The 13,282-nt window shown below is 39.8% G+C and overlaps 1 protein-coding gene across 1 annotated transcript in view; it reads right to left on the bottom strand.

Moving 5' to 3' along the window:
- The window catches only part of LOC119173709 (glutamate receptor ionotropic, kainate 2), a 114,754-nt gene that overhangs the window by 15,252 nt on the left and 86,220 nt on the right, over positions 1 to 13,282 (bottom strand). The window contains exons 9-11 of the mRNA XM_075895951.1: positions 9,997 to 10,101; positions 5,131 to 5,244; positions 4,184 to 4,387 (exon numbers count right to left, since the gene is read on the bottom strand). Of these exons, the coding sequence (XP_075752066.1) occupies positions 4,184 to 4,387; positions 5,131 to 5,244; positions 9,997 to 10,101 (423 nt within the window). The remainder of the gene's footprint in view (positions 1 to 4,183; positions 4,388 to 5,130; positions 5,245 to 9,996; positions 10,102 to 13,282) is intronic.

The following is a 13,282-nucleotide window of genomic DNA, read 5'->3' as shown; positions in this document are numbered from 1 at the left end:
ACGACTCTCGTGTAAATTAGGCTGTCAGTAAACAGGTTCACACACCCGGCAATGGTTTCAAGTTTCGAATTTTCGGTAATAACAATGGAAACGTGTCCCTGAATACAAGCTACGAGTCTTTTTTCATCTACCGGCACAAGCACAGAAAACATTGTACAAAAACACGTCAATGTAAAATCGAGAAGCTTTCTTTTCAGTGGTGTATTCGGCATTAGTATACAGTCTTTGCGTAATATGCCAAATGCAGAAAGAGTTTTTTTTTCATGTATTAGCATCGTATTGAAGCGTAATAGAAATACTCAGTCTAACAGCGCTTGGGAAGATAAAAAAACTGAATTTCCTGAATATTTACGGAAATTAAAGTGTATTCTTACGTCTTTAGACAAGATTGAAATAAAAAAACATATTTAAACGTTGGATGGTTTCGAACCTTATTATCTTGCAAAGAGAGGAACATAGAATATTTTTTTTCAAAGAACCCCGCAGCAGCCTGTGCGCTGGGTTTTCGGAAGTCTGAAACTGCAGAGATTACGTTTTCTTCGTTTATAGTTAATGCAAAACGATACTTTAGGTGCCGTATGGCAAGCTGAAAAAATAACAATGAATATCTTGTTACTGTGTCTTTCAACTGAGATTTAGCTATAGGAACAAAATTCAATGCTCAGTACATATTTGAATAACGACGTGCGTATCTTGTTAGCATAAAACGGTAGAAATAGTCGACGTAGCCCAGATTCATGAGAGCAGCGCGATAAGAGAATAACTAATGCCAAAGTAGTCCAGAAGTGTTGAAGATTGACTGAGTATTTTTATCGTATATTGGTTCATCGTTGGTACAGCCCAATAATGGAAACAAAAACGTCCCAGCAGACCAACATAAGAGGACAGGGCGCCATATTTCAACGAAGCCTCGTTGCGAAGTGGTGCCGAATTTCTAGACTTGCGCAAGCATAGAAAGTTCACAAGATTAGACAACACTTCCGCAGGTGACAGACGGAAATTTGTAGATGGTTCATGTTTCATTAAAAGCTATGCAGAGGTGCTGATACATGTCTTACCAGCTGTTGCTATGCAGTCCACCGATCACAATTTGGAAAGTAACAAAGATTCAAATAAATTCTTGTGGTGGTCGCTTTTAATTTCCTTTCCCGTTCTGTACAGCAAGGTTCTCGCAAGTGAGCATCAAAAGCGTTATCATGCCTCCAGAGCAGGGCTTTACCATTGATATTTCTTTCATATTGCGTGTGTCACACTCATCGTCGGATTTATGAAAAGTTTGGGTCACCAATGTAGAGTAAGGCGCTCAAGTTAGCAGGCGACCACACCTGTTTTGCTATAGAAAGCCTCGCCTTCGAGAGTAGATCTCTATAGCGTAGTCGAGCCCCATGCGCTTCTGCTTCTCAAATACTACAGAGCCTGCCTTCGATTCTTGGTGCGTTCCGTAAGCAATCGATTGCCGGCTCACTTGCCAATGGCTGTTTCAAACTATTTCAGAATGCCTGCTGCAAAATATCTGCACGGCTTCCACTGAACTTTATTCACTCATTTTGTGAATTAGGAAAGGGCCCTATACGGGTACGCACTAAGGCCACACGTTAACTGACAGAGTTGCAAACTTTGTTGAATATTTTATAGCTGATACTGACGTTAGGACATGACAGTGCGCTATGTGATGAGCAGACGTTTGAAATGCCCACTCTTTCATAAATAACATATATCGACACCTGGTGTGAATATGCGCTTCTGTAACCCAATGTATGACGCGGTAAGGATACTCCTAGCTACATGACATTCCTGTAGTAAATTTCTTTTTAACTTTTTCACAGCTTTCGAACAAATAACGTGACTTGGTAGCAGACTACCTGCTTGCCACAAAATTGGTCTGTGTTGGAACCTCACTCAAGCCTCAAAAATTTCATTAACTCATTTGCCTCTATCCAGAATTATGGGTGATGTACAACGCTGATTTTCCACTAACAACCAAAGACGCCGACACTGATACCAAAATTTCTGCGACACGAGCCCATTAACAAATTCGCCTTTGTAGACCAAGCGCCTTGACCCATCGGCTAATTGCATCATTGGTGCAGATGTGACGTATGACCTCTACATCTACTATGAACACAAATCAAGGAATATTTTTTCTGGTCTTTTAAGAACGCAGAAGTTATGAGCACGTCAACAACGTACGTTAATTGAACAGGCATTACACACTGCTTTGTAGCTAATGCAGCATTATATGAAGTGAACTAGTGTAGAAGTATTTTTACAATACTCTTAAACGTGCATTTATTATGTGGTATACGAACATTCTCGGACTCCATCCACATTTCGTATGGCATATAGAACCAAAAAAAGGACATCTATATACTTGCAAGAAGAGAGCGCTATTTCATTAAATTGCCACAAATGCTGCATAAAAGAAAAGGCCACAGAGCAGCCTAAATATAAAAATATAAAAACATATTGATATAAATGTGGGATATAAAAATATATAAAATTCTCTCAGGGTTTAACACGCTAATATCACGATACATTTATGTGTGATGCCATAGTGGAAAGCTCTGAAAATTTCCACCATCTGGAGGTATTTAATGTACACTAGTATCCCACAGCATGCAGGTCTCGGTCATTAGTTTAGCTTGACGTAAATGAGACCACTGAGGTCAGGATTAAATTCGCGGCTCTCGGGTAAGCAGCCACGTATATATATGATAACCACTACACGACTGCGGCACAAAGCATATGTACAGCTTTCCATCTACGACATTTTTTTGATTTACATAGAAGCAATGACATTTCACTCTTTATTCAATATAATAGTAGTAAAACCAATATAAGATTGTGCACACAGCTAATGAAAGTCAGCAGCGTGCACAGAATTAGGCAATATCACCTTGAAAAGAAGTTCCTACACAACAGGTAAGTTGAAACATTCACCAGACGCTTAGCACCAAAGCACTATTGCTAATTTTAATATTGAAATAAGCACTGCGGTTATTAAACACGCCATTCATTTCAAAATTATGAACCAATGCACGCCAACAGAAAAGTTTGTGGTGAAATTCAGGAAATTTCACATGAGTGGGGCGAAGCCTGAAGGGCGTGCGAGGGTGGGCTGGTGGCCTTGTTTCCTTAAATTATAACACTTAACTGTTTGATGCCGGGGTCGACCATGGCTGTGCTGGCGTACTTCCATCATGGAAGCGACGTTGAAAAGTATGTACGAATAAATGCAGAAAAAAATACAAAAGAAGCTGCTTGCTGTTCTTGCCATGACTTCCTGATTTCTTTCTGTTTCTGAAACAATGCACAATAGGCGCTAAACTTCGTTTAAGAAGAGATGCTTTAGTTTCGTGCTACAGCGATTCCTAGATAGGCGAATCAGCCACATTTTTTTGTGTTTATGAGTTTCCCTCTGTTTATTTATGTTTATTTTGTCTTCCTCTCACTCCATTGAGATTTCTCTTTGTGGCTTCTTTTATTTTTCTTACCATTTTTCTTCTCGATTTCTATTTCTCACTTGCTTTCTCTTTCTTTTTTTCATTTGTAAACGCGGTATCTCCTGCGTATAGCAAGCGACCACAGCATACGGCCGCACACCACAGCCGAGGTTCCTTCAGAGCTCTGGACTTATCATCGTCAAGGCAATTGAACATCAACGGGAAGAAGGCACTTCATTGGCAGGAGCGCGCGCTCTCTATGATACAGATCACTATTCCATTCTTGACTTTACCTCCGTTACTCCTGCCCTCTAATACGGTGTCCCTTATTTTTGTATTGTTGTTTCGGGACTTCAATCGCAGATATTAATATTTTAGGCTTCGACAGCATGTGACCACAGCATACGGAAAACACTTGCCTCTAAAGTATTTCTCCTCATCAGGACCGCCAAAGAGAAACATAAGCCGTACAAAAGTACTGAACACAAGCGTCTATGCCAAGAAATGGCATGATGTAAAGCTTCCTTCTATTGTGTACATCAATTTTTTACACAAGCTGTTTTTTTTCGTGCACGAAGAGGCACGATATCGCGCAGTACCGGCTTCTCTTTTTACTTTCAAAGCATTGTAAAGTCCACGAACTATTCGATTTTTTATGTATTGCTTACAAAAAGGTGCTTCGTACCCGCAGCAGTCTTATAAGTGAAGGCACGTAGGCGAAGAAACGTTTGTGGTCTTACCATGTCGAGTAGTTCACGGACCATGCCATTCCAATGACCGTGGGAGTCTCGGATGCCGTAGGCACCATCTCTGACAAGCCGCAACTGGTAGTGAAAGCCCAGGAGCCGGGACATTTCTCGGAGCAGATCCACGCAGAATCCCTCGAAGCGATCATTACCCACCATCTTCTCTGATGGCCCTTTTTCCATAACGTAAGGCGCATTCTGTGACGAGAAAAAAATCACTTGAAGCTTCTACAAACAATTTGTACAACGCTATTCAGTTGGCTTTGAAAATGCTGTCGAGGCAATATGTCATGTCTTCAACATCTCTGTTCCACAAATATACTCGAAAAAATATATGGACACTCACTTTCACACTTTGTCTGTTAAGATGACCAAAAAATAACATTAGCTCCATTGTTACCTTGTGAGTTTTCCAGTTGAGACTTATAACATTCTTTAGTTGTAATAATTGTGACTTACCTCCACATTCAACTTGCAAATAAAGCATCAATATAACAAGTTTTGTCTGTTTGAGATTCACCGTGACATTCTTAAAGCGCAGGACAACACACGCACAAAAGGTAGAAAAGATGGTAGCATGACTCGTCTTGCAATCAGGATAACTGCAACCTAATGCTCAGGCCTAATGTTGTAAACAATGTCTGAAAGAGATACAGCTTCTTTAAAGTAGGCACAACGTACAGCCACTTATTTTAAGTTTAGCCCTTAGGTTGTGAGGTTAATTAACTTGTTTATCATTACAGCGCACAATTCTTTCTCTAAACTGTATGGCGGTCAGTATTAATGAAAGGAGATCTGGTTTCGTGTACATGTGGCACATGTATGAAAACAATTAGGTGTTTGGACGACCTGCAATAAACTTGACAAAAGCGTAAGTGATTCCAACAGGAAATAAACTCCCAGACATGAGATACATTTTATTAGGAAGTCTCCGAGCGTACCAATATTGTAGTAATCCTGAAAGTTTTGCTTTTCAGGGCACTCAAGATTTCTTGCTGGAACATCTGCTCCGTCTGGGTCATGGTGAGACCGGTGGAGGCACTCCATGTTCCGACCTCAGTAATGAAAAGAAAACGACCGGGTAGGTAAGGTAATGTGGCCACACTGTGCCGTTCACAAATATTTAAATGCTGGCGCAGTCTAACAACAAACTTGCCGTGCGATAGGCATTGCCCACAATAAAAAAATGTTTAGCACACACAAGGAATTATAGCCTGTTGCAATGATAACCAAATGCGATCTCGGACGCAATGTTATTTGAATGAACGAACTATTTATTATTAAAAATTTTACTTATCATTGAGTTTTTTGTGAACTTTCAATATTGTGCATTAGCTAACTTCGGACGAGGCTGGAGGAAAGAGGATTACGCCTGTCCCATCCCATTCATTTGTCGATGATTATATGCAAAATATATTTTACGAATTTTATCAAGATAATGTTTAAAACAAAGGGTAAATATCATTCAATTGACGAATGAACAAGCCCGTGTTGGTGTCCCGGATGGCAGTATAGTATTTAGGCACTGTCTTGCAATATACTGCTATAACACAAAGTATGCAGACTTAATGATAAATTAGAAAGAATAATCTTGACATATACTAAGCAAGCTCATGATGCGTTAATTGTACATTTAGTTTTGTGTGAGCACAAAGGTACTCCTATCAAGAGCCTACGTGGAATCGTAATGCAACAAAATAAAAAACTACGTTTTACTTCATTTGTATGGCTTCTAACATGGCAATAAACAATACATATGATGCGACGACATTGTCTTAGGAGCGTCGAAGCGGAAGTGGTGCTGGACATTTAGAATAAGATTGGTCACCCCCCCCCCCCCTGACTGCGTCGTGAGTTGTTTGGCACTCGGAAATGCCACACAAGTTTTCTAACCTTTTCCTTCAGATTTTATTAACAATAAAACTTTAGATGCCTCATAAAGCGTGAAAACTCACCTGCGCCCCACGTTGACGGCAACACGAGGGATGGAAAATTATCGCTACATGATGGCAATAATGACAAATCGTAATTGATATTACGATGATGAATAAATATAATAAGAATCTAATTCACACAGAACAGACTACGGGGTACTGAAACAAAGAAGTCGACGCGTTATTTCACTGTCCCGTATTTAGCCGTTTTCTGCATAATGGTTTTGCATGTATGGCAACCAAAATTTTTTTAATCGGAATGTTCACATGGACCCCAAGTTTAGTGAAAGGAAGCTCGACCCCCTCTGTGACGTATAAACCTATGCCTGCCAGACTCAAATAAAGTCTGCAGCTTGCATGAACAAAACGTGTCTATGTTTAACTCTACTGGAGCTTACGGCTCCTATTTGTGAATTCTTTTGCAATAGATTGTGCATGATGGCTTGCAGTTACCACTAATTCTTTCTTCAAGATATCCCTCAGATTAATGCAGATGATCATAACACGGAATCATCTTTCTCGTACTAGCAGGCATATAACACAGACTTTACCAATTCCAATAAGCAAATATCATGCCTGAGTTACACAAAAATAACACCCGTAGGTGAATCATTGCATTGAGCTTAGACACAGACTGTTTATGCTGCAGACTATGCTTGTTAAAGGGAAATGGCATTTCACTGCAAGTTCTCACTGACTTTGTTTATTTTCTTCTCACTTATAAGTTAGAGATGATGTGTGCCATACGCACGTAATCCACACTGCTTTAGAGCAACGACCCTGATCACTTTGTGGAATGCAAGTGGCAGCCGTAGAAAATGTTTGCACCACCTCTGAAATATTCAGCGATTTTTGAAATGTCCGAAATGTGAAATCATGGCAACTTTTGCACAGCATTTTATTCCACCATCGAATATAGACTGTTCGCGCCCTCCCCTATATTTATAAGGCGTGTTCTAACAAAGAAACAAGTTCAAACCTAAGAACACTCTATCCCCAGAACTTCGGCACGTCTGCCATTAGTATGTGTAAGAGAGCCGTGCCAGAGGGTTTACGTTGTGGCTGTAAATACTTTCTCGTTTATGTTGTAAACAAATATTACGCTGATCAGTATTGAAATCTTCGTTATACCGACTTAAACTTTTCGTTTTCTCGGGAGTGGTTCCAAAAGCTTTTCTTAACTTTCACTGCCAATTCTTATGAAGAACGTCCACCGTGACACGAACATTTATCTCTCTGGGAAAGCCATCTACCTGAATAATACCAAACTTGTTTGACGTCACAGGAATGATCAAGTTTTATTGCATGGGTCAAAAAGTTATCTTAGTAGGACTGCAAGAGCGTTGAGCTCAGATCGAATTTGATTGTAAACAGACTATAGATTGTATTTCATGTTTTTCAAAAACTAATTTGCACTGTTACATGATGACTTCATGCCTTGCGGCACCACGCTAACAATAGTGATATTGCTGCAGTTTTTCTCCCTTTAGATCTCACTTTCATGAAAATACCAGCTGCTAGAGGTGATGAGTTAATTGTGCTAAAAGTGCTAGATATTCTTTAATTTTTCACAATTTTCAACATTGGGTTAGTGCATGCTTTTTTTAATGATTTCCTGCTTCTACAACGACCACCAATTTTCGCCACGTTTCGCCGCCATCGGCACTTCTTACGCAGTCGAGCAAGCACAGGTGAAGAATCTTGCAAGCATCTTTCAGATGCAAGACATGTTTTTTCGAACATTTATCATGATGCTAGACACGTTCTGGGAGCTTTTAGAGCATCTTGCTGTTTTTGTTTCGTGAAGTGGGGAGCTGCACAATGAAAGGGCAGTGAAGTGGAAATACGATGCAAGTGGCTGATATGTGCGCGGGAACAGTCTCATGTAGCGAACATTTTATGCACGTCTCTTTCATAGAGACAGGCTGGTTCTGCCGAATATGGTTTGCGGTTGCATCAGTGAGCCAAGAGTTGCAAGAGGAATTGTAACTGCGCACTCGGGTATAGAATTTTATCGCACGTGTTTGTAGCATGAAGTTTGAAGTTTGCTAAAACGTTTTTTTTTCACGTCTGTTCAAGAAAGTGGGCTGAATTATTAGAATGCGTGACAGTGCAAACACCAATGTTATTCGAAGAGAAACGAGGAAGGTTGTTCACAGTAATAAATGTGTGTTTATAAAAAGTTATTACTAATTTAGAGTACTTGATACTTTACTATGAAAGAGTTGAAAGCCATCCCATGGGCATCACACTTGATGAGGCCGCATAGACAAAAATTACGGCCGGGCCGGGCCCGGCAAGTGGCAAATCATATGTCGTGTCCGATGCAAAGGTGTTATAGAGCTTGGAAGTCATTCCTCAACTACTTGATCTCTGTACGAACCCCACAAGAAAATACTCATCACAAAAAAAGTCCTCATTAAGAGGAGACAGAATGAGTTCCCCAAACTCGAGAATATTTTAATTACGGTTAAGAAAAGATTCCTTATACAGAAAAGCTTCTAAAAAAACCTAAATGTTTTGTAAATCGAAATTATTCTCAACAATGAACGAATGCACATGGCGACTTCTTAATATTAGATCCAGGGAATTCTTTCAGTTCCATTGAAAGCACTTCTACCGTTACTCACATTTCTCCAACTTACTTTTCAACACTCAACAGTGAGCGTGGGCTCGCGCGGTGGTTTCGGGGTCACCTAAAGAGGTTGTGTGCAAGATGTCCCCATACAAAAACATAGTAAAACGAGGTATGGGTGCGAAGATTAACCTTCACCTAAAGCACCTTGTACCCTCTTCATAGGGAATAATGCGCACATCCATGAAGTCATTTACTAAGGCGTCGAAATGCACTGTAAAGAATAAATTCGTCCTAGTGACCACGGTGATCACTAAAATAACTACGTTTGCTGGAAAAATGCTAAAAATCCCCTCCCTTCCAACAAACTGCAGCAAGCAAAAGTTCTACAATTGACTCGGCGAAAAATTAGGTTAGAATCTTTCTATTGTGAGCGGAACTGGCAAACCTTGTTAGCTTTTTACATCGTCGTTTGTGTTGTACCGTTATGAATGAATGCACAGCTATCGTTCACATCTCCCCCTTACAATATCATGAATGCCCTTACATTTATTTATTTATTTCATCATACTTCAGCCCCGCAGGGCTATCGCAGGAGTAGGCAAATACATACATAGGAGAGCATAACAAGTGTGCTCTACATCAATGGTTAGTAATATGCAATAAATATTCATCCAGTGATAAAGATCGAACGTAACCAAGCAAAGAATTCAACAATTCAATAGAATAAACAAAAAACTATATTTAAACGCCATCGTACGATGAGCAAAGGTAGACAAGTTTAACTCATGGTAATTTCGGGTGGTGGTTGGTCTAGCGTGTGCTATATATTTGCTGAGTAAAGGAAACTATGGGGAATTATTTAAGGCATAAAGGAACTTTAAACATTCAGCGTGTCAACGGGAAGATACACTGGTAAGCTGTAAGATAGGAAGATGGGAACTTGTTGAAAAATACCTGTCAAAGCGACAATAAATAAGCGTACAGCTTTCTTCTGAACAGATTCTATTCTGTTGATGTCCGAAATTTAGTGTGAATTCCACACAACAGATGCATATTCTAATATTGGACAAACCAGTGTTTTATAAGTGAGGAGCCGTATGCTGAGAGGTGCTGAACGTAAAGTGTGTTGTAGGTAGCCTAATTTTTAAGCGCACGATCGCACATAAGGGCCTATGCTGTAGAACATTCCTATTTTTCAGCTGTAGTAAAACAAGAAGTACTACGGAGTAGTCTACATTGATTGGCGTTAAAACTGTTGACGTAGCATAACTAAACAGAAGTCAGTATGCACCAACCGACGCCAGACCCGATCGCTTCATCCGGACAACTTGCAGAGAAATATTATGTCGGCATCCCATCGAATCCATGTGAATTGACCCGGTGAGTCCTGAAATTCGTGTCTGCAACAAGCAAAGGAAATACGGTGAGAGAACGAGAATAGAGAGTCATCTTTACAGTTTCACTTGTTTTAAGGTAGAAGTTCTTTAAGGGCTTAAGTGCCACAGTTGTCTTTCGTAGCCGCCCCTTGTACGCAACCTGTTCTTTAGATGGCGCTCCCTTCGCTCGCATCGTTAGAGATCTTTCACAAAGAGACAGACAGACAGACAGACAGACAGACAGACAGACAGACAGACAGACAGACAGACAGACAGACAGACAGACAGGCAGGCAGGCAGGCAGGCAGGCAGGCAGGCAGGCAGACCGACCGACGGACCGACCGACCGACCGATCGACCGACCGACCGACCGACCGACCGACCGACTGATGGACGAGAGGCTGCTTCGCCCCACTCATGATTTCACTCCGTAAATATGCCGGAATGTTTTTGAGTTATGCAAATATTTACTGGCAATTTTCAGCTTATGATCCAGGCGCAATGTCTTTGTTTTGTTGATGTGAGAAAAAGCTTGCAAATGGGCTACTTCGTTAAAAACTATGAACGTGTCTTGCACGAATTTAACATAAGTGTGGATTTCAATACAGAATTACTGGGCCGGCTACTCCAAAAATTTTGAAAGTATTGAGCAAACATCCCACGGACTTCTCACGCCAAAACATACAGCTACAAAACGGAGAGAAGCGTAATCTGATGGGCTCGTTTGTTTTGTTAGATACACTACTATTGAGAACTAACAGATAATAATGCCATCGAAAGCATAGCGGAAGGTCTCACAAGTAATTGTAATGTAAGTTTGCCGAAATAAGAAAATAAGTGCACAAAAAGATAGCTTGCCAGGCAAGTTATGCTGTGTCCGCTTTTCTTTTTGAATTTACATTCAAATTACCTATATTACCATCCCCTATGCTTTGGATGGCATTATTGTCTCTTTGTTCTTAATAGTAGAAAAAGGGATGCTTCAAATTGTCAAGGGGCATATTCAGCGCAAACATATTACATAATAAGGAGAGTGCAAGACATTGATGAGCTTTAAAGGGGCAGCGCCTTCTTAAATCTGCGCAGTAAATATAATTTCAACACCTTTCAAAAGTGTTAATTTATACCATATTTGTGCGCTCCCTGAATTCTATATATGATGTTACCACTGAATAAAACTGCATAAGGACTTGCTCATTGCTTTACGCAATGAAATATGCTTAGTATATATATACTTTGGTATATGTGAAGCAAGTGAAACGGCTGCGAGCGCATCATGTGTGGCGTGTAGTCATGTTGTTACAAGACTTGCATGTCACAGTTTCTATGATAAGAGTCTTGTCACACTACTCCAGTTTTGCAACATGTCATGTGAATGAAACAACCGCAACAGCAGCAAGACCATGAAACGTATATCATGACATTCTGAACATAATTGTCCCAACTTTCATGTTTTATAAGTCGTTTATGCTCATTTTACAGTCATGTTATGCCACACCAATTTTGGTATTGATACCATTATCGAAAAGACCAGGAGAGCTTAAAGTTGTCGGCCGCTCGATAGATAGATAGGTAGATAGATAGATAGATAGATAGATAGACAGATAGATAGATAGATAGATAGATAGATAGATAGATAGATAGATGGACAGATAGATAGATAGATAGATAGATAGATAGATAGATAGATAGATAGATAAATAGATAGATAGATAGATAGATAGATAGATAGATAGATAGATAGATAGATAGATAGATAGATAGATAGATATATAGATAGATAGATAGATAGATAGATAGATAGATAGATAGATAGATAGATAGATAGATAGATAGATAGATAGATAGATAGATAGATAGATAGATAGATAGATAGATAGATAGATAGATAGATAGATAGATAGATAAGAATGCTAAAAGTCGCCAAAGAAAGGTTTCGCTTTAAAGAGCAATAATGAAATTAGAGCACATACTGCTCAGCACAAAGAAACTTTATGCAGTTTCATTTCAAATAAACAGGGCTCTTTTTATATCTCAATTCCTAGTTCGTCACCAGCGCTCGTCTTGTGTCCTTTCTATGCTCTGTTTTCGTGTTCTGCGCTGTTATTTTAAACAAGCTATGAGTCGTTACTGACTTTCTCCACTGTCAAAACTAAGTATCTTTTCGGAAGACACGTATATGTGAGCAAAGATAAGGCTTTCCCGCAAAAATTCGCTGAGGGGCCCTCCCATAATCCTTTTACACATCGATTCTATAATCCTCCTCTGGTATCACAGCCTGACACACTTGGCTTAGTCAGAAACAATGTTCGAGCTCTTATGCTTAGCCGTTAAAGAAATGTGTTATATTCAAATTAAACAAAGGGTGTCAGAGCTGCAAAAAACAACAATACGAGAAGCTCGGCACTGTAAAGTAGCGTACATTCTTCGATAATAATACAAGGTAAACAAGATAGCAGCAACAACACCTGTCAGTTAAGACAGAAGCTATCTGTTCCATTCAGAGCTTATTCTCAACATTCCCAAGCTCATTCGCCCTGATTGTACAGAGTGAAGTTCTGTTGTTACACAGCAGAAAAACAATTCAAATATATCCGACACACCGAGAAAATATTGGACTAGGAAATACTTAAAAACAAGCTCAAATCAAAAGCGTGGTATTAGTGTGACTTTTTTGAACGTGATAGGCCTTAATTTCTCTACTAACCTTTGTATTTTAGTAGCGGCGCTTGACAAAACTGATGCATTTGGACGGGACATATCTATCGCAATAAATAATAAAATGTGTCTTCGCAGTGTTCTGCACATTGACACCTTGTGTTTGCGGCTTTTACAGATGTGCGAGAAGTGCCGTGACAGACATGAAGGTTATTATAATAACGATGTTTGGTGAACGACATTAGGAACCAGCCTGGTTGTGTTGATGGTTGATGTTTGATTGACACATGTTAACTGAAAGGCTTGTGTATGCGCTAGTTGGTCATGAATGCCAACAAAATCTTATATATGCTTTTGTTCGTTTCCGAATAAAATTCCATGGTAGTAGGCACCAGTCCTGTCAAACGTGTTTCTTCCCGTGCCTGGTTCGCGCATAGATGCGTAGTAATAGCGAGTGCATTTTTGAAATGCATAGACTCTGTATAGTACCGCTGAAAATAGGCAACCATTATGCATGCATATGTATTCATAATTAGTAATACATGCCT

The sequence above is a fragment of the Rhipicephalus microplus genome, chromosome 5 (assembly GCF_043290135.1).
Source record: "Rhipicephalus microplus isolate Deutch F79 chromosome 5, USDA_Rmic, whole genome shotgun sequence".
NCBI lineage: Eukaryota > Metazoa > Arthropoda > Arachnida > Ixodida > Ixodidae > Rhipicephalus > Rhipicephalus microplus.
The sequence above is the reverse complement of the archived record's forward strand: the minus strand, read 5'-3'. Positions and strand labels throughout refer to the sequence as shown.